The 22328-nt window shown below is 40.8% G+C and overlaps 1 protein-coding gene across 1 annotated transcript in view; it reads right to left on the bottom strand.

Annotated features, from left to right (window-relative positions):
* Positions 1 to 22328, bottom strand: part of KCNH1 (potassium voltage-gated channel subfamily H member 1) — a 311734-nt gene that overhangs the window by 262238 nt on the left and 27168 nt on the right. The window contains 2 exon segments of the mRNA XM_038397908.2: positions 8160 to 8278; positions 20096 to 20224. Coding sequence (XP_038253836.1) covers positions 8160 to 8278; positions 20096 to 20224 — 248 coding nt within the window.

Below are 22328 nucleotides of genomic sequence, written 5' to 3'. Positions count from 1 at the left end.
TGAGGTGTCAATACATCACAGCTTATTCATTTAACTGGGATAAAACACACCCTTCCCTTCAAACACAGCACTGAATTGGTTTATAGTAAAAATATAATAAGTTTGTTAACAAAAGACCATGGATTAAGTGATACCAAATAAAAGAGATAAAAGCAGAAATGGTTACAAGCAAATAAAAAGTGAAAACACACATCTAAAAGTCTAAAATTTAAACTCAACAAGCTACAGCCTTGATTCAAGGTCGATTTCTTACCAATCTTTTTATTTCCAGCCATAGCTGACTCTCTCTCAGTCAGGACCTTCCACAGAAGAACAAGGTGCTGAGTTTCCTTTGTCTTTCTAGGTGAAAGATCTTTGCCTAAGCAGGTTTCTCACCTATGTTCAGTTTCCTGAGACTTCAACCCTCTTGGTTGAAGGGCCCATTTTTCTCATCTTGCAACAGGTCTGGCCCCTTGTGTCTGTCCAGCAATGGATACCAAGATGGTGTCTTCTCTCTCCTTCTATCTTCCTAAACTCACACTTTTGTCACCAGACTCGGGATGATCTCATGCTGTTCTTCCCTTCCTGTGGGCTTCCCATCCCCCTGATTATTCATGTGTGAATTGGGCTTCCATTGTTTTAATTCTACTAATCTTACTTTATATATGACAGGTAGGTAGCTGTCTTCCTTCCTGTCTGGGAGAAAAACTGATTCTCTCCTTTTGGTCGCAGATTTTAAAGCATAATATTAAAGTAATTCCTCATCTAGTGTTAATACATACATTTCACAATGATATTATCACCATTGTCACCAGTTCACATATGATAATTTGTATTTAAAATGGGTCATGGAAGTTGTGACAGTAGTGAGTTGGGGTGCACTGGCCTGGTTAGACCAGCTGAAACTCACTGGTAAATGTCAGGTACTTCCAGGTCATCTGGCACTGAGGTGCTCTTGGGGGTCATACTACTTATGCCATCATAAGGTCCTTGGAGACTAGGGTTGTCATTTTTGGCATACATCTACGTTAATCTCCATCGACATTGTTACTTTAATATAGCCACAGGCAGACATTCTGACAACCATCCTGACAACCACCCTTTAAATCTGGAAATATACACATGAATCTTGACAGTGAAAAACCCTGAAAACTAAAAATAACTTGTCCTTAGTATGAGTAAACTATATTTTAGAATTTAGATTCTACAGGTGAAATTTTCAAATGCACTCAGAATGGCCTAATCCTGAGACCCTGAAACTCAATGGTAAAACCGCCAACTCTTAATTAACACTAAGAGCGTTTGAAAATCTTGCTTTATGTAAATTAGAAAAACACTGTCTGGAAGCTTACTCATGTATTCACACAGGTATATGTATGATAGAAACAAAGAAAGGTAAAATCTATCTGTATCTGGCCTAGAAACTAAGGGCCAAATTCTGTTCCCAGTTACTCTGATGTATATCAGAAGTAACTTCAGTAAAGTCAGTGAAGGTACACTGATGCACAACTGAATTAAGTGTAAGGAGAATCAGACCTTGAGGCTCAAGTCATTATGAAGATACACAACTTGACTGCTTTAGTTTTCTTAAATGTTATCAACTATCAAGAGAATTACTCTCCCTTTATATATGAGAGGTCCAATGACTGCAGCATAGGAAATAAGAGGACTTAAGTCTGTCTTCCTTTTTGTTTTGTAGATCATGCTCTTCTGCACTGAACTGAAAGGCTCACGGCTTAGTAATAGATATTTCATCTCTAGGTCTCCAGTTCAATTCTAGTCCAGGTTGAAAAGGACCAAATATAGTTAACAACTGATGGCTACTTGACCTGTTTAAATTAGTAGAAAGAAAAGGAGTACCCGTGGCACCTTAGAGACTAACAAATTTATTAGAGCATAAGCTTTCGTGAGCTACAGCTCACTTCATCGGATGCATTACAGACTAACACGGCTGCTACTCTGAAACCTTTAAATTAGTAGGTAGTCTCAGCTTTAGCTGAGCTCCTCAGAGATATGTGCATGTTGCAAACACCATCAGCACATCTGGGGCCTTGTTGCCATTCTCAGAAGGAAATCCAAAGCCACAGAGACTGAACTATCCTCTCACCCATGGAGAGGGAGGCAGAGGAGTAGGTCAGCTTGCACTGTGCTCTACCTGTTCTGTAGATAACCAACTTGACTTCTGTCTCTGGAGCTGCCAACCTGGGAACTTTCACAGGCACCAAACTCTTTTTTTAAAAAATTGGGAGGAGGAATAAACCCTCTAATGAACCTGACTGTTCTAAATGAGTCATCACAGGATTGCTTTTGTCATTAAGCACTAGCAGTGTGCCCAGCACTGCAGAAAAAACACAGAGAAAGACCCAAGAAGATTACGACCGAAGGGCTAGGTTTTGCCTGGCAGCTGTATAGGTGTATGGAAAACTGGGACGAGCTGTTTCCCCGCCTTGAGCCCCTGACATGAGGGGTGACACACAGTCCAGCTGCTCCTTCATAATGCCTCCAAGAATGTAAATCACCCCCAAAGGGGCATAAAAGAGCAGGGCCTTGTCCCCACAGCCTCTGCACCAGCCAGCAAAGCTAGCCAAGCACAGAGAGAGGCACATGCTACACCAGCTTTAAAGGGTGGTGTATCAGAATGCTCTACCATGCATCTGTGAGCTCTGGAAAGGATTGTGCCACCCTGAAGCACAATCCTCTTTGGAGCACCCACCTGGGAGATGTACCCCAAGACCTGTGGTGGTTACCAGCCTATGTGTACCAATTCTATTCCAGCTACTAGCCATGCATTTCTGCTCCTGGGTGGGGGGAGTAGGAGGGGGGGAGAGGAAGATGACTATTAAAGCAACTGATGTGGGTTACAATCCAAAACATGTAATAAATAAATACCTCATTACTGTCAGAACTAGACGCCTAAATAAATGAAACCAACCTATTTTAGGAGGGTTTTTTTTCCATTTTGTGTTTATAGCACAATAAAAGATTTATTTCAGAAAGTTATTAATAGAAGTATTGCCCCAATTATTTATGATTCATCTGCTACTACTATAGTACTATCTGTGTTTATTATTTTTGGTAAGAATGCCTGATGTTTTAATAGCTCTTTAAAGCCATAGAATATTATTTAGAGTGGAGAAGTGACAATTTTCATCAAAGTTTTGCCTGGCTGTATTAATATTTTTAACATATCACAAAATACAAATATTTATACCACAGACTCCTTACAGAAATGGGGACGGTGTCAACAGTTAGTACTCAAAGTTAATCAACAAGTTGCCACTGTAATTTGTTTTAAGGTCTTTTATGATTGAAAAAAAAAATCAATCATTTGCAGCCACACCTCCCTTTTGCATTCATTCACACTCTCACACACAAACACAACCCTAGTGGGCAAAGAGTCCACGTTCTAAGTTTCTATTTGAAGTAGAATTTGAGTTATAAGTCCCTGAAAAGGAAAGTTGACAATGGAAATGCTGGTATACCCGTTATTAAGCAGTGCTGCCAAGAGCCACTATAAATTTAACTACTTTTATAGCTTATACCTATTGCGTTTTTAATTGTGACATAATCCTGTGAACACAGAATTTCATGGCAAATGTTCAGAATAAATCAGCCAATAGCATCAGTACAGAGAACACGTATAGTGCCCAATGTCCAGGGACAAAGGTTCGTAAGTCAGCTGCGTGGTGGTCAAATTGTAAAAGGGTATTGATTAGTTTATATTCCATTGCAACTTCATTGAATCTCTTTCAAAATCATAGCACATCTTAGCATTTACTATACAATACATTTCGGAGTTTTCCATATTAAAAATGTATGCTTGCCATGGCCAGAGAAATCTAAAACTTGTTACTATCTGGCAGCTGTTCAGTGGCCCACGCGAAATGAATACGTGGTCTCAACTTAGCGCATGGTGAATGAGTGTCCACGTCATACCACCACTGTCACAGCACAAACTGGCGCTCTCAGCAGAGCGGCCAAGAACAGAATGGGCATGCAGACAGAATTATCCTCTCAGGGTCATACTGATAAAGGGTAGAAGCTTACACTGACACTTTCCACACTTTACCTGCTCAGTGGATAAACAAAGGCCTTTTGCAATCAAGCACCTTTCTTGAGGTAAGTTAACTTACAAGATATTACTCCAATAAATACAGAGACTTCTAGAGCAAATACCACTGACAGTCAGTAGAGAAAAAAGAATGAATTTTTAACTTGAATTTAATACTCTAAACTGGCTGAAGTTTGTTCAGAGCAGTAGAAAAGCTCTCACATAAGGCTTGCAAATACATCATTTCATGTCCAAAATAGTCCAGAGACTTTTATAGAACAAGAAGGCTACCAAGCTAAAACCAACCAAACACTCTAAGTAAAGAAAAATGGTCCTGTTTCTGATTACACATACCCAGCTTTTACTCTGGTCTAACACCTTTGGCTTCAGTACAGTTACTCCCAATATACAATGATGTAAATGAGATCAGAATCAGACCCAATGACCATTTTAAAACAATGAGTGCAATATTCAAGTGGCAATTAAAGGAACTCATTCCATACATGTAAAATAAGTTCCTGCCCTTTATTAGTAGAAATGAACCTGCCATCTGCACCAGTGCAAAATCTTATTGAATACATTATCCACTCATTGAGTTCATTGGAGTAACTGTGAATTGACATCATGAGGCAGTGATCCCTAGTGGACAGAACACTCAGCTAGGACTCAGGACACCTGGATTCTGTTCCTGGCTCTGCCACTGGCCCGCTGGGTGATATTGAGCAGGCTTTTTACCTCTGTACCTCAGTTTCCCTATCTGTAAAATGGGGATGATGCTTATCTCCTTTGTAAACTGCTTTTAGATGTACCAGTGAAAAGTGCTATATAACAGCTAGGCATTATTATTATTAAAATGAGATCAGAAACTGGTCTTGTGTTTCTAAGTTCTAGCATGCACTGGAAAAAGAAAACATTGAAATGAAGGAAAGATGATTGATGATAGGTCTTGAAGTTCTTTAGAGGTGTTTAAAGAAGGCAGAGGTGGGGAGGAGAGTTGCCCAAAATTCTGCCATACCTAAGCTACCACAAGGTGAAGACTTTCCCAGCAGTGCCAGCAACATAGGACGACTACTGAAATCAAGTTTTCATTCTTGATTAACTGAGTGCAGAGAAGAATCAAAGACAGAATACACAAGCTCTGTAGTCTGCATTGTCACAGCCACATACATGTGCATTTCAGGCTCACGTTAAGTTATAGTGCAGATATGGGCCAGGAGCTCACCTGTTTTTCATAGAGGTCATGATACATGTTGGAGTAGGTTCTCAGAGATGCTGAGTACCCACACCTCCCACAGAGACCATTAAGCAATGACAGATTTAGCTACACTAAAGTCTTATCTACACCAAGACATTTTGTACCTGTTGTCAGCAACTGAGGCAATTTCCTTGGTACAGACATATGGCTGGTTGAAGTGCTTGGGTATATTGGGCTAACCCATTTTCAAGACCACATCAGGAAGACCTTCTCTAAACTGCATAATGACAGGTTTCAGAGTAGCAGCCATGTTAGTCTGTATTCGCAAAAAGAAAAGGAGTACTTGTCCTTGAAGTGAGCTGTAACTCACGAAAGCTTATGCTCTAATAAATTTGTTAGTCTCTAAGGTGCCACAAGTACTCCTTTTCTTCTCTAAACTGTTGTCATCACCAGTGCAGCTTCACCTGTTGCTGACAATGGATGCTGAATGTTCAGTGTAGGCAAAGCTCATGAACCCACTGCAGGATGTTTGCGACTGTCTCTCCCTCTAGTGGCTGGAGCCCTACCAAGAGGGTACAAACCCTTAGGCTGCTAATACTTCCTCCTTGAGTTCAGATGGAAAACGTGGTTGTAAGTTCTATACCCACCCATCTGCATTGACCACAGCCCACCTAACGCTTGACCTTTTCATGATGCCGTTTGATCCTCTTTCAAATCCTTGCCTGACACTTTGCCTCCTTAAATTATTTATAGGATCAACTAAACAGTGTCCTTTGCTTCCCTAAACTGTTTACAGCATTGCTATGTGCAGTTATGCAGTTGGTTCTGTCCACTCTCTCATGTATAGTTTCTAATCAGTCTAAAATATTTCAGGATCCTATTGGCCAAAAAGCAACTTGTAAATTACTTCAGTGGGAGTTGGGTCAGACTCTTACATGGGTACAATTCCAAATTATATGAAGGAGAGTTGCATCCTTGAGGGCAGAATTGGGCTGCAGGAGTTGGATATATTTTTAAGACTGAGAGCACAATACTGGAAGCGTGCATTACTGTAGATATCAGTGATGAATGGCAGCAGAGTTGGGTTTTTCCCCCACATAATAAAGCTGTGCACTCAACATGGGCCCCAGCTGCTGAAAGACACTTAAGATTTCTCCTTCCTTTTTTTGTCATAATGATATTGTGGAGTTAAACAGGAGTAAGGAAATTATTGTGCAGAATTTCAACCATTTTACTTACAGAATTGTCTTTCTAAATGAAATGAATTCCAGTAGGAGTAGACACAAATATATTTGGGCAATCTCAGGCCCTGCATGTGAGTGAAAGGGCCACAGAACCAATTACAGACAAAGTGACCTTCTGAAGCTCCCACACAGCAAAAGCAGCATGGTCTAATTGATAAAGCACTGGCCTCGTAGTCAGGCGTGCTGGGTTTTCATCTCAGTTCTACATCTGACAAGCTAGGTAATTTTGAGCAAAATCACTTCACTTCTCTGTGATTCAGTTCCACATCCTGTAAATTGGGATAAAGATATATACCTTCCCTTATAATTCGCTATGAGATCTACAGATAAAAATCACTATATGAGAGCTAACAAGCATAGTTTATATAGGATAAATATTAAAAACACCTGCCAGCTTACTGAACTCTTTATTTTAAGAGATTCAGATGAATGAGTGACGTTCATGTGTGAAACCTGATGGAAAATGACAATCCCTTTTCAAGTGTCCTAAATTACCCCAGAATTTGTATGCCGAATTTTGGCCCAGAACAATTTTTTACAACCGATTCATAAATCCCTCAAAATAAGGGGCCTTTAATGAAACACCAACAGAGTTAGCAGTAACAGTGACTTTTACTATCATTACTTTGCAATCACAGAAACTCAGCCAGAACATGCATTTGGACTTTTCTAGCTTCCTAAAAGAAAAATATTATTAGGTCCCAATTTTGCAAGAAACTAAGTCCCTTCTGGGAGTTGCTGACTATCTCATTAAGGATGCTTAGCACCTTGCAGACTGTCTCTCTTAATGTGGTTCTGCTTCTGGGAAAGCTTCTATAAAGTGAGTGGATGACTACAATATTGATCAACAGCAACAAGAGAAGACATCTGGCTTCTGAAGACCACAAATCCTCAGATTCAGCTTCCTCCTAGATGTTCTCCCAGCCCTTCCTACACTGACAGTCCTCAGCCAATAGGTATTTCCTAGGCTTCTCTGCTGTACTACCCATAGCTTTTTTCACCCCAATTATGCTCACATGAGCACTCATAGATCCTAGTGAACTTTGAGATCCTTGGAAGAAAGGCAAAATTTAAGTGAAAAATACTGGTTAGTATTAATATTGTTATATGACCTCTCTGATGACCATATGAGTGTAGATCCTAATATTATGCTTAGTTTACATGACATTTTATGGACAGCACTTATTGATTCATTGTCCAGGGGGACTTACTGCATAGCATGCTTGTTCCTGGATTCCCTCCCTTCCAAGACTGAACTTGATGGCAAAAGAGCACAGATGGTGCATAGCTAGTATAGAGAGAATATTGTCAGCTACATGAGGACATGGAAATATTATGTAATCACCTTTCCCCACAGTTAGCCCTCTGAGTACCTTTTCCACTGGATTTCCACTTTCCTTCTACTCTTCCCCATATGCAAAAGATATGTAAACTAGGTCTAATGTAATTTCTCCATGGATAAGGTCTTGGTAATTTGGGACAAAATGAGACCTACTTACATCTACCAGAGTAAAGATGGAAGTACTTCACTTACAGTGGCATTTAGGTGGGTCATTCATCTGTAAACTGCACTAGAAGACAGTGATTTGAGGGTTATGAATCTTGTCTTCTGACCACACGTTGAATTCCATATACAGACATACTGATTCAGCAATCACAATCTAGTTACATGCTCCATACTCTCTCTCACCTCAGCAAGTCGGGAATGCTTGTGAACGTTCTCTCCTTTCTGCACGCTTGGAGCAAGCTGCTGCAAGACGCCCCGGCTGCTTGTGAGGGCTCGTGTCAAGCGAGCAAACTTCCCCCAGCCTTGAGAAAACAGAACAAAGATTACACAATAGCTACAAGAAACAATATGCAATTGTATTTCAGGAAGACTCTCCTAACTTCAGGGATCAAATTCAGCAGTGATAAAGGTGGTATAATTTAACTACATGCCAGGTGGACATCAGTAAACAGATGTCAGTGTAGTAAAGTGGCCAAAAAGTGTGGCAATTCAATGGCTGTGCAAGAGGACAGTTACATGGATTGGGTATTTCCTGGGGACAAAATTCTGCCCTGGAATAATCACCTATTGAAGTAAGTGATCTGATTCAGATCTCACATCAATGCAGGAGATGTTCCTGACCTATCCAGGTGAGAGACCAGAATCGGGAACAATGAGAGTTATAACAAGAAGTGAATATGGCCCCAGATGTGTAGGGGATGGTGTGGAGGTAAGCAAAGAAATAGAGGATACTATATGATCTAACAAAAAAAGTGCAGATGAAACCAGCAACATGATTTTATACCCTCTCCAGATGAAAGGAAGGAAAATCAAATACTTTTTCAAACTTTGTAAAAACATTCAGCTGCCGGGGCGGAGAATTTATATGCTGAATTTTAGCCCAGAACAATTTTTTACAACCGATTCATAAACCCCTCAAAATAAGGGGCCTTTAACAAAACACCGACAGAGTTAGCAGAAACAGTGACTTTTATGATCATTGTTTGCAATCACAGAACTCAGCCAGAACATGCATTTGGACTTCTCTAGCTTCCTAAAAGAAAAATATTATTAGGTCCCAATTCTATAAGATATTTAGCGCCTTCTGGGAGTCACTGGCCATCTCATTAAGGGTGCTTAGCACCTTGCAGACTGTCTCTCAATGTGGTTCTGCTCCTGGGAAAGCTTCTATAACCTTCTGCCTCCATTAAGAAAACAAATTATACTATTTTTAAAGAGCAGTCTGGCTTACTAATGTGCAAGTCTCCTATTAAAGTCATTGGGATTTGAGTGGTTAGAGTGCTGCCCAGTACTTTGAACATTTCCTGTCAATGCCCTGTTGTGAAAGTGTTTGCTGGAATGTGCGTTTGCTAAATAAAAGGGTGACACAATATAGAAGCAAATTACATGGATTTGCTGTTCAGCAGAACCTTCCTAGCCCGGGGCTGAAAAGGTGAGTTGACATATGTTTCTTAAGGAAAGTGCAAAGGAGCAACCCTAAAAAAAAAGGGGTGGAATCAGACAAAGAAACAGTTGTTGAGGCAAAGAATGTCTCTTACAAAGCCAACACTGAAGCCCCCCCCCCTTTTTTTTTTTTAAAGGAGGTCTGATTGATAGAGCTGGCTGGAACCAACTGCCTATTTCCTGGAGAGTTCAGCAGTAATTAGACTTTTCATTTCCATCCACTGGGCCGAATCTCACCTGAGTAAGGAGCACAGTGTTTGCCCCAGAAAGAAGGAGATCTCTTCAGAGAAACATATTACCTTTCCAAATACAGAGGCAGATCCTCAGCTGAGGTCAATCAGCACAGCTCTATTGACTCCAGTGCAACTATATCAATTTACGTCAATTGGCCCCAAATCTGTTTATGTTTCACAATAGTCAGACTGATGCATTTTCCTGGCAGCTTTTTAACACACTACATTTCTAAGGAAATATTCTTCCCTTGCTATCCATGAGTATGTCTCATTAACATTAATGGGCCCAGTCCTGAAGCCCTTATTCATTTCTTATTCAGGCAAAACTTTAAGTAGGCCAGTAGGTGTTATGAGAACATGGGGGACATTGCTCCTAAGGGCCAGGTCCACAGCTGGTGTCAATGAGCATAGACCTTCTGAAGTGAATAGAGATGGTGTAAGTTGGTATGTCTCCATTAGCTTTAGAAAAATCTATGGTCATGGATATCAACTCAGAGTCTGGTCCTGAGACCTTCCTTTGATATAACTTGGATACCAGCATGACTCCACTGGAGTTACTCCTGATTTACAGTGGTGTAAATCAGTGAAGAATCAAGATCATTGGATTTAGAGTGGTGTGCATCCAGAGAAACTGGGGGATAATTTGTTCAAGTGGCAGTAAATAGAATCACATGGGTTTACAGTCTCAGACTTATAGTATGTGATATGAATAAACACATGTACACCATACGAGTATTATTAGCAAGTAATGCTGTCCGTGGTGCTGAAATAAAGTGTACTTTGCTGTGTATAAGTTTCAGAGTAGAAGCCATGTTAGTCTTGTTTTTAGAGTAGCAGCCGTGTTAGTCTGTATTCGCAAAAAGAAAAGGAGTACTTGTGGCACCTTAGAGACTAACAAATTTATTAGAGCATAAGCTTTCATGAGCTACAGCTCACTTCATCGGATGCATTTGGTGGAAAAAACACAGGGGAGATTTATATACACACACAGAGAACATGAAACAATGGGTTTATCATACACACTGTAAGGAGAGTATGATAGTCTGTATCCATAAAAAGAAAAGGAGTACTTGTGGCACCTTAGAGACTAAACAAATTTATTTGAGCATAAGCTTTTGTGAGTGTCTAAGTGCCACAAATATTCCTTTTCTTTATGCTGTGTATAAAGATTATAACGTATTGTTTTGTGTGTAGAGTACCTTAATGTTGCAAAGCCAAGCACTCAACAGACAGGAATGGCCTTATTTACTTCACACTATTCAAACTCTGCCCTGAGTGTGCATGTAATGTTCTAGGTTTTTAAAAAAGCAAACTGTGGAATCATATTGACACCCACATGGGTTATCAGAGGGATTGGAACCTTTGGATCCACTGCACAGCTATCTTCCCCTTGAGTTAATGGATTTACCAATAGCAGTAGTAGGTTGTCATCCTTTATGTGGACCAGGGTTAGAGGTAGATGAGACACACATTGCTGGTCGGTTTTACAGATGTTTGCTGAGAAGAAGGAGGAGGAGGAGACTTGGAAATCTGGGATCCCATTCCATGTTCAGGAGAGGAGTCTATTCTAGAGTTACCTTTCTGCCCCTGTCTCCCTCAGTCTGTCCCTATTCTAGTACTGTCTTTTCCTCATTGCCCCACTGCAGCATCTCATTGCATTTCCCCACCTCTACCTTCTTATCCCAGTCCTACTCTAATCCTCTGACCTCCCTGTCCAAGTCCCAGTCTTCTCCCCAGTTCAGGCTCCTCATCCCAGTCTACCTATGGGCTCCTTGCCCAGAGTCCCAGTCTCTCCTCTTCCCAGATCTCAGTCCTAGTTCCATAGATTCCAAGACAAAAAGGGATCACTGATCATCTCGGCCGAGCTTCCGTATCACACAGGCCACAGAATTTACCCAAAATAATTCCTACAGCATAGCTTTTATAAAAACATCCAATCTTGATTATAAAAACGTCTGTGATGGAGAATCCACCTTGATGCTTGGTAAATTGCCCCTCACTGTTAAAAATGTACACCTTTTACCGGTCTGAATTTGTCCAGCTTCAGCTTCCAGTCATTAGATTGTGGAATACCTTTCTCTGCTATACTGAAGAGGCCTTTATTAAATATTGGTTCTCCAGGTAGGTATTTATAAATTAATACAGTTACCCCTTAATCTTCTCTTTGTTAAGCTAGATAAATTGATTTGAGTATCACTACAAGTTTGATCATTCTTGTAGCTCTTCTCTAAACCCTCCTGTTAACTCCCCGTCCCAGTTTTCCTTGTCAACCATCCCAGGTTCCTTCTCTCGATCTACACCCCCTGCACCCACCAGTCAGGTTCTTGTCCATTCTGCATTTGAGGCAGGTCACTTCCTGCTCCATACTGCGTGGTCACCAGCAGGGGGGGCACTGAGATCACAGAGAGACTCTCCCTGTTCTTAATTCTGGTTTCCATGACCAGGATGGCCTGCAGCACCAATTTCAGGGAAAAGCCTGCTCAGCCCTGCAATCCGGGGCTGGAGCATGCTGAGTACAGATAGAATCCTTAGAGAATTTAGTTGACAAGCTTTAACAAATCTCTACTGAGCATATACAAACAAAGGTTTTTCAAAGGCTTATAACTTGGCCAAATTTGAGCTATTTTCACAGGGATGGCAAAAGGCACATCCCTGGCCCAAGGCAATTTCAAGTCTTTGCGCCAAAGCATGAAAGCATTAGAATGTCTCAAAGAAACAATTATAGGAATTTTTTTTTTTTTTTTACCATGGACAAGCTAAGACATTTTAACCTAATCTCATTCTCCCATATGGCTCAATCGTTGTTGAGGAAACTTTAAAAGTAAATTCAGCCTCTGGCAGACACCTGGTGAGGAAAATTTCAATCAAACAGTTAAAGCTGGGCAAAATTACAAGCAGCTGAAAACAGGATCATGTAAAGAGAAGTGTCATGCAAACTTAACTATACAAGCAGAGCTGATAGTATTGCCTATAATGAGACTGCAGGCCCAATTCTCCTCTTGCTTATTCCAGATTTACATCATTGTAGCTATTGATTCCAATGGAATTTCCGCTGATTTACAGTTGGAAGAAGAATCAGGCCCTGTGCCTGAAGAGTGCATAAGTATGTGAGTATGCCTTGAGCAGAGCTGAGCTTCGTGAAATTTTTACCGTAGAACAAAGGGTTAGTAAATGTCATTAAATTTTACAGAAATTTAAGCAATGCCATGAAGATGCAAAGCCTATCAAAATGGCCAGAGATTATATTATGCTTTTCAAGTAACATTAGCAATTATGAAGCTGAGAGATTCTCTCACTTTTTTTCATTTCTGTCCCTTATTTTAAAAGGGCTGGGAATATTCTACAGTAATGGTCTAAACCCTAATGCTTACTATAGCAATACTGCTGTGTTTTGGGAAATTAGTGTAAAACACCATCCTTTCATTTTTAAATTGAAGGAAAAGAAAATTGTGGAAACTCCAGCATACACAGTGGTTCTATATGTTGCATCACAGAGACAACATTGGCATGAACAGCACCTACAGTAGAATGCTCAATTGTCTCTCAGTACCCTAAGAGGAAGGAATCCCTCTTAATCTTGTTACACCATATTACTACAGAAACCTGAAGGAAGACAAACTGCCTGCAGGTACGCAGACATTTAGGGCAAGGGCTGATTACTCTCATTAGTCAATGAAGACAGACCAAGAAGCAATGGACTTAAGTTACAGCAGAAAAAGTAAATAATCAGAAAGACATTCAAACTAAGAGCCATTAGGCAGTGGAACAAAATGCAAAGGAAGAGTGGAATCACAGCACTGGAGCTCCTGAAGTCTAGCTTTGACCCATATTTCAAAAAAAGGTATAATGACATCAGTCCTGCCATGATGAGGGGGAACAGACTGGACTACCTAAATTAAATAGTTGTTTTCTTCCCCAAGGTGATAGGGATTTTCCTATACCTGAAAATCCCCACTTTTTTCCTCTGAAAAAAGAAAAAATTTCAAATTGTATTACATGAAACTCAAGACACTCATTATGCAATTCACCTTATAAGCATATTTATTTTTCAGACAATCAAAAAGCACATATAATATTGTCAAAGAAGCCAACTTGCATTTCTGGAATAGAACAATAATAGTATCCAATCTAATAACTTGTCTTGCCTCCCACTCTCCTGTTTTTGTTCTTCTGTTGATACGTTAAGCACCTGTTCTGTGATGAACTTTTGATCAAACCAATCTGAACGTACCAAAACTCACTCCACTAATACTGAGCTGCCTCAATAGGAGTGGAGGTCTTAAAAATTCAAAATTCTGAATTCAACTGTCCTGCTGTCCATGACTTCACTTTCACAATTCTTCATCATTTTGACACAACCACTGTGATACAACCTCCTTTGCAAACGTAGATTTTGGCAGAAAACTAGACCTTCAATCTTGAATGCTAGAAGAAAAGGAAAGAACTCAGGATCACAAAACCATCAGCTGTGTTTCAATCTCCTCTTCTTCCTGTTCTGGACTCCACTATGGCCTTTGTATTAGGCATCAGTCACGTTGGCTAAGAAAATGAAACATCCCACCGCTTTGCTGAATTGATTTTGTATTTTGTTCTTGTGAAGTTCTAGTTCTTTTGTTGTTAACTGGCTCAAGCCAGATTTATACTGAGACCACAAGAGTAGTGTCTTTCACCTGTGACCTGTCAAGTCCCCCCAAATCTGCTTCAGGTGCTTTTGTAAGTGAAGCCCGCTAGCCATTTGGAGGCTTGAGAGAAGCAATTCCCAAGGGTGTGTCTACATATATGGGAGCGAACCCCCCAGCCCAGGTAAACAGACTCGTGTTAGTGGGGCTTGCACTAGCACACTAAAATTAGTTGCACAAACATTGCGGTACCCATGTAGGCTCAAGCTATCTACCCGAGCACAAGCCCACCCTGCCCCCGGGTCTAAACTTGGGTGTCTACATGGAGAAACTGCTGGTGCCGCAACATCCAGGCATATTAATGCAAGCCCTGCTAGCACAAGTCTCTCTGGCCAGGCTGGGAGGCACTCTCCCAGCTGTAACATAGAAACTGTGTAAACAGACTGCTGATCTCACCTGTTTGAGAGGCACAAACACTCTGGGGGGGCCAGACCAGGAGCTCCAGACAAGCCTGGCAACTGACTGCAGGCACCAGAAAGCCTGTTCATGGCCAGAGCTACCCCAGCATATGAGTTGAACCTGGACAGACCTCATGTTTGAGAGGAGGAGTTACCTGGCCAGAGCCCAATTGCCATGCCTGGGTGACCAACTTCGGGCCCCAAAAAGCATCTCTGAGCCTTCACACGTGAACTGAGCTTGGGCAGGGGTGGTTTTGTAGAAGACACCTGGAAACAGGGAGTCAGGTTACAGCAACCACAGGGAATGCAGCCCAGAAGTTTCACCATGCTGCAGAAGGGGAGACTCCATTTTGTCTTACCTGGCCAGAGGACTTAGGACTGACCCCCAGCTCCACAAAAGGAGAGACTGAGCCCCAAGACTCTGCTTTGCTTGTGAGGACTGACTTTTCCAGCTGTGCCGGATAAGCTGCCTCTGCACTGGGGCTCTTCTCTTGTAAGGGAAGAACTATCAGGTTACCAGGAGAGGAACCTGGTCCCTTTGTAATTTGCTTCAAAAAACATGATAATGTTTACATTTTATTATAGAAGAATTATCAGTTTTCATTATTTCAATTCATTCACTTGTTTCCTACCACCTCCTTCTGCTTACTCAAGATGAATCACATCCTTTCATATGCTGAATACTATAATAATTACTAAACACTAGCCAAGCTGGAGCATTGATCAGCAACTTTGAGTACTAGAGTTAGAATTAAAAGCCACTGCCTCATGAATTTAACATTGTGAAGACTGAAAAAGTAAGAAGGGGTAACCAGATTTGTATTATCAGATTACCACGTTATCAGATGCCTCATCTGCATTCAGAATTGTCTGGACTCAAGCAAACCACGCTCCTGAACAGTTATCATTTCCATCTATTCCCTTCTCTTCAAAATCCAATTACAGCTGACTTCACCTCTCTCCAATCATCAGTGACTCTGTTCAATCCCATTCCCATCTAAGTTTCTAGAGAGTTCTAGAACATTATTTGTCCTAATGGACCTAAGAAGCATAAACAAGAGCCTTTATGTTCTCATCACTTCTCTGTTTGGTTTTTTAAGTTAAAGATTTCATTCAGACATTGAAACTGAAGCCTAATGTTTCTACTAACAAAAAACCTTCAAATATAAATTATGTTCATGTAAATACTTATTTAAAAAAAATCTCCCCTCCCTCTCCACACAAAACAAAAACCTCACAGACCAGAAAACACTAGTTCTGAATTAAAATAAACCAAGCAAACAAAGCCAGTTGGATTTTTCTGAGCCCTGATTCTGATCAAAAGGATTACCATAAACACAAAATGAAATAAAACTTCTTTTGCAGTGTCAATTATAACAATTACTGCTGGAAACATAGCAGTTTAGGAGATAACAGGCCAGCAATCTTTCACCCACAGGGTACATGGCTGTTGAACCCAATATCATTTTGTCTTATAAAAATAATGAAAACAAAAACATTGGGTCTAAGCAACAGATTCTGAGCTGGTGTAAGTCAGCAGAGCGCCCTCCAGTCCACATTTTCAAATGGACCTCAACACAGCCCCTAAGTTTGCACACATTCCTTTGCATGCACAAATACACATTCCTGCCAACCTGCTGAATGTCTGACTACTCAAATTTGTACATACAAATCCGATATGCATGCACAAATTACCATAACCCTAAAACTGTGCATTCAAATGTAGAAATCATTTTGAATATCTGCTTCTCGGAGTCCTCCAAACCTCATGTGATCATAAACCAGAAGGGCAAAGGAATAGACTAGTTTCAGACATTTTAGAAGGCCTGCTGTGAGGTCCACATAAAATATCAAGTGCCAAATTCCACCATAATATAACTCAATTGACTTGAATGGAATTGCACACAGGCTAAATTCCCCCCCCCCCCCAAATTTTAAGGGGAACGTGTGTGGGGAGGAAGAAAAGTTTATTTATATCTTCAAACAACACTGATATAGAGTATTTTTCAAGTAGCTATATTTAGTGTGTGCTATTTTTAAAGCAGCTATGTTTAAAAGCAAATTTACTTAAATTTCCATGGCAGTCATAAATTATGCAGTATTAAAAAGTGAACAAATTCTTCGAACCAGAAAACAAAAGACCCTATAATTAGAAGCATACCTAGTGTAAGACTTACATTTTTCAAATTTCAGTCTTTTTAATGTCTGATTATTAGAGTGTTTATTAAAATGAATAGGTGGTCTCAGTACCATTTTCATCTCTGCCTTCCTCTACTCATCTCAGACAAAAGCTGCCTGTTCACTTTTGTATACATGTCAATCTCCAGTCATTAATGCGAGACACACACATCCTTCCGTAAGTCACAAGCACGCTGACAGCTCAAAAGAAAAAAGTGCTTGAAATTAAACATTCAATAGTGGGCTACTAAGACATTCATAGCTAAGTGTGCTCAGGCCAAGCCATAACCTGCTCTTTAAATGGGCAGAGATAAATAGACAGCTACTCTTTGCATAAGATAACAATGCTTCCATAAGCAGAGCTACAGGGCCTGATTTCAAATGATCAGGCACCTAGGGCTACATCCACTGCATATGAACCTACACATAACTGCACATGGAAATGAGGTCTTTGCACATGTAAAAGGGACTATTAGATGTTTAACTGGAGATTTTCACATGAAATAACTGATGATGCATGCACAATCACACTAAACTAGAGGCTTTTCATAGGAAATTTTGAAAAATTATTTCCCACAAAGAGTTTTTATTTTTTCCAGCAACAAACAAACAGAAAGCTGAGATCCAAAAGTTATTTTCAATAAAAACTTTCACTTTGGGGTTTCCTGTTTTTTTGTAGAAAATCAGGAACATTTCTACTCAAATGAAAATTTTCTGCAAAAGTTCTCTTTTTGGTCAAAAAGCCATTTTTCATTTAAAATATGTTGTGATCAGCTCCACAGTAAATGTCAATACAGGTTGGTATGTGTCCTCTTCAAAATTCAGACTCCTGATGTTTATTCCTTGAAGATTCTTCTGAAATCATAACCAGTTTTTCTACCTCTCACAGCTTCCAAAAATATTCTCATTCCCCTCCACAACCCTGTGAGTCACCCACCAGACATGCAACTTTTTCATGCAAGATATGAAGGCTCAATAAGCTCTACTAATAAATATGCATATAAAAGTCTCTAAGTGTCTGACAACATGCATTTCTGTAAGGCGTTGGGCTTCTAATTAATCAAATCATTGCAAATATACTGTGTGTAGGGACAGTGTGGAGCTATCCTCTAGGAAGAAGCAGTAGCAGGGAGTAAAAAGACTTGGAAATAAATTAAGGTTTATGAGAGTATCTCCAACTTTATTACCATGGTATCACATCTTCAGATTTGCATGTGTAGAAATAATGGGTTTTCTACTCATGCCAACACAAAACTGGTAGAACTTCATTGACTTCAGTAAACTTGGGACTAATATTTGGCAGACTTACAAATATCATGTAACTTTTGTTACGTGAAGAAACAGCAAGGTCTGGAGAATGAGCATAGGGTTGAGAGTCAGCAGCTGTCAAGTTTTAATCCCAGCTGTGCCACAGGGTCACTCTGTGGCCTTGGGCAAGTCACTCCATTCAAGTCTGAGGAGGATTTCTGGGGAAGTTGTGGGTGTTTAGCCCCTCTGAAAATCAGGCCACCTTTACTTCCATGCCTGGTTTTAGGCACCCACATTTCAAAAATCTGGCACTTAGCTATCTGCCTCAGTTTCCACATTTGTAAAACGAACATAACACCCACCTAACTTGGATGCTGTGTGGATAATTAGTTTAATCTCTGTACATTGCTTTGGACATGAAACTGCTAAGCATCATCACCAGCACCGTAAGTATAGTACAATCTAGGAATCCAACAGGTGCAATTTCTTCAAATGTTTGATTAGAGTTTTCTTTCTCCTACTTACAAAATCAAATGTGTCATCTTCAGAGAGAAAACAAATATTTGCTCCCGAGTCCATAGCTTACTAGCACATTAGGCTCTTCAGCAGAACGTTGGTTTCTGCAGAAGTGCAGGGGAGAACTACAGACTAGTATCACTCCTGAAAGAAACTCACTTCGTTGCCTGGTTAAATGCACTTCATTCCCAGTAAATAATCTAGACCTATCTTTACTACCTAATACTGATTTATCTCTGCAGTCAGTTCTTGTCAGAGTGAAGTGAAGACCATGAGGTGCCTGGCAGAAAGCTATTTTCCATGGGACAGACCTTTCTGACTACAAAACCCACTTTCTAATTTGATTTAAGCAACAAAAAAACCAAAAAACACATAGCAATAAAAAGAAAACCATTCAATGCAGCTTGGCAGAGAGTCTATTTTTAAAGGTTGTTCTTCATTAGGGATGGTGACAGGTGTTTCCACTTTGAGAAACACTATATTTTTAAAATAAAATGTAAATAAATTCAACTTCCTGATAAGTTTTATACTACAGATATTATTGAACATTAAAAAGAAATGCAATCAACAAGAGAACTTGCATTATGTACCTCTCGCCTCCGAGGATTCATCTGCCGTTATAAACTATTCTCCTTCAAGCTCATATATGACTCTGTACGGACACAGGAATCTACCCATAAATGTGCAGGATCAGGGCCTTGCTGAAGGGCCACAACTTCTGGGGTGAAACTCAGCAATGGATTAATAGCATGCAGCAACTCTATCTAACAGTTTAGGCCTGATCCAGTGCCCACTGAGGTCACTGGGAGTCTTTTCATTGAGTTTCATGGAAACCAAATCAGGCCCTCATTAGGCAGGTAGAATGAAATTACCCAAGTCTGGGCTAGATTCCAGAAATAGGGTTAATGCCTCTGCTGTTGCACAAAGTGCCAACAGATCTGAAAGAAGCTGAACAGCCCCCGTTCCCACCAAGGACAAAGGATTTGTGTTGGCTCAGTGCCTCAGAGAAGAGACTCGGCTCCCTTCACTAGTTATAATAATGATAAGTGGTTGGGACCTTAGTTTTACAGTTCATCCAAAAGCTGGCATTAGTAACAACTCTGTGCCCACATAATGCTGAGGCATGGTCAGAACTGAATTAAAAGGAAAAGCACCATCCACCGGATCCCCAGCCCCAATTTCTAACCGTACTTGGATTTTTTCTTTAGTGGTCACCCATCCAAGCACTGACCAGACTCAATCCTGCTTAGATAGTTCTAAAGCTTGCACTCATTCCAGATAGGGCTGTGCTTGACTCTGCATGGTTGCCACTAGTTTTAAAGTCCAATTCTTAGTGTGGGTATTAGAGGCCTTCAGTTATTTCACAGTCAACATGCACCAAGAAAAGCAGCACAATGCACAATTATATGACAAGAAAGACAAACCTTTACATGAATCATCCTCAATGGGCTGTTTGAAAGCTGTTATGTCACTGAAAGTGCAAAGAAATAAAACCACTTTATCCTGTTCATTTCGAATCGGAGCAATTTTCACAAAGAACCAGACAGGTGTCCCTGCAAAAAAAAAAAAAAAAAAGTTGGTCAATAGTAGACAGAACACTGAATGTGATATTTTTAAAGTTTAGACTTTAAAAGAAGCCATTTGTGACTATTATTGTTTCACAAACACCCCAAATGAAAAATGATAGAGCAACTGTGAGGGTAGCTGTAGTCCCAACTCTACCTCTGATTTGTTGTGTGATCTTGGACAAGTCACTTACCCCTCTTTGTGCTTGGAGTTTCCTATATGCAAAATGATTAAAATAAATTTTGCCCACATTTATAAAGTGATTTGAGATCTACAGATGAAAACATCTGAGGTGAAAAGGCCCAATCCCTGAGACCAGTTGAGCTGTTCTCGGAGCAGAGGACCTGAGTAAGGGGCAAAAGTTATATACCGCCTTGATATCATACACCCCAGCATTGGGATGGCTGGAGGTCAGTTTGGCTCTAAGTTACGCCTACCTGCAAGAGTCCCCCAGGGCTATTCTGGCAGTCAGGGAGGACCAAAGTACAGCTTTGGTCCAGCCATGCCCCCAATGCCAGGAGCTGTGAGGAGGATGGCACTGGACTGGCTATGCTACTCTGTGTTACCAGAAGATTCCTCTGTGCAAAGGAAACATTCTGCTGGCCACTCAGGCCATCTCAATGTCGGCTCATTCTGACGATGCTCTCACTTATCCCAGTATAGTCAATGGAGTTACATCAGAATGCAAGTGATCAGGATTAGGCCCACAGATTGTGACTAAGAGTGACACCTCAATACAGCTGTGCTTTAGTAATTACCTAAATGGATTAAGTGCTAATGACACCTCTGAAGATTGGAGTCCTCCGCTTATCACAGTAAAAATATCACACAGACAGCAGCCATACCAGCTGTTCTGCCAGAGTACTTCAGCTATGACAGACAAACAGACCATCTCTATAGGGGAGAGGGTAATTCAATCTCCAGGTCCATTTAATCCCTGGTGTTTCTGCTGAGGCTGCCAAAATGATGTCAATTATAGTAATGGGGTCCCTGTCCAATAGCACCAGTACTGACCTCAACAGACTCGTTTCACACAAACCACAGCTGTCAGATGTTTGAGACTTTTGGGTATTAGCAGGCTGAAAGGCTCAACAGAGCCGATATGTGCCCATACACTATACTAGCTCCTCCGTGAAGCTAGTCTTTCCCCCCAGAATCTCAGCTTTCTTCTAAAAAGAAAAAGTAAGTCTCCAACTGTTATGGCTGTGACAGAAACCTCAAGAGGGTGAACCAAGCGTAACCCATGCAGAGCTGTCCAAGTGATGCTGCAGAGAGGAACGTTAGCTCTAAGAGGTGTGAGCTGCCCCATTCATATCAGTGAGGAGTTAACCAAGCTACCTAAAGATGGTGATTTAGAAGGCAACACTTACTTCACTGTGCATGTAAGAAATCAAAGGGTGGATTCACAGATCTACATAATTCACTGAGAGAGAGGTTCCATGTTAGTGTCACTTGTTGGTGTCACAGTGAGTGATGCCTGGGAGATACCATTAGTTATTTCCTCAGCCCTAGGGGCCCAGCATAGCCCATGGGTATATTTAAGCCCACAGAGGGTAGCCAAGTTTTAGAAGCCCAGTGGAGCTCAAAGAGCTGCACAATTATATTTTGACCATCTGCTCTACCTACAGCAAGTAGCATCTAATTTTTACGCCTCACATGGGTGGAGCTTATTTTGTGGGTGGAGCCTGGAAGAGAACCACCTCTTCCCCACCATATGACCGCTACCTAGGTTCATTTGGTTCTAGCAACCTGAAGATGAGAGAGGCATATCACAGTTACCTATCAGCTGAACTATCCAGGTTTTTTTTTTCCAGAGTACACACTGTATTTACATAATAGTCCATAATTCAGTCAGATGTTAGTAATGACTGTGGCTACTCACGGCTCCCAGAGGAGCACAAGGCCCTCAGGAAGTTCACAAATTGTTCGTTGAAATAAGCAACTGGCAATTTTCCCACTCTGCTAATGGGTATAAAGCATGGTGCTCTTGATGCATCACCCAGCCTTCCCCCAGCCTCTGCATGTAGCAGTCTTACTGGGCCACTGAAGATAAAGCTCAGAGGCCCATAGACAGTTTCCGTGAATGAAACT

This window comes from Dermochelys coriacea, chromosome 3, assembly GCF_009764565.3.
Source record: "Dermochelys coriacea isolate rDerCor1 chromosome 3, rDerCor1.pri.v4, whole genome shotgun sequence".
Classification (NCBI taxonomy): domain Eukaryota; kingdom Metazoa; phylum Chordata; order Testudines; family Dermochelyidae; genus Dermochelys; species Dermochelys coriacea.
Note: the sequence above shows the minus strand (reverse complement) of the source record. Positions and strands in the feature narration are given on the sequence as shown.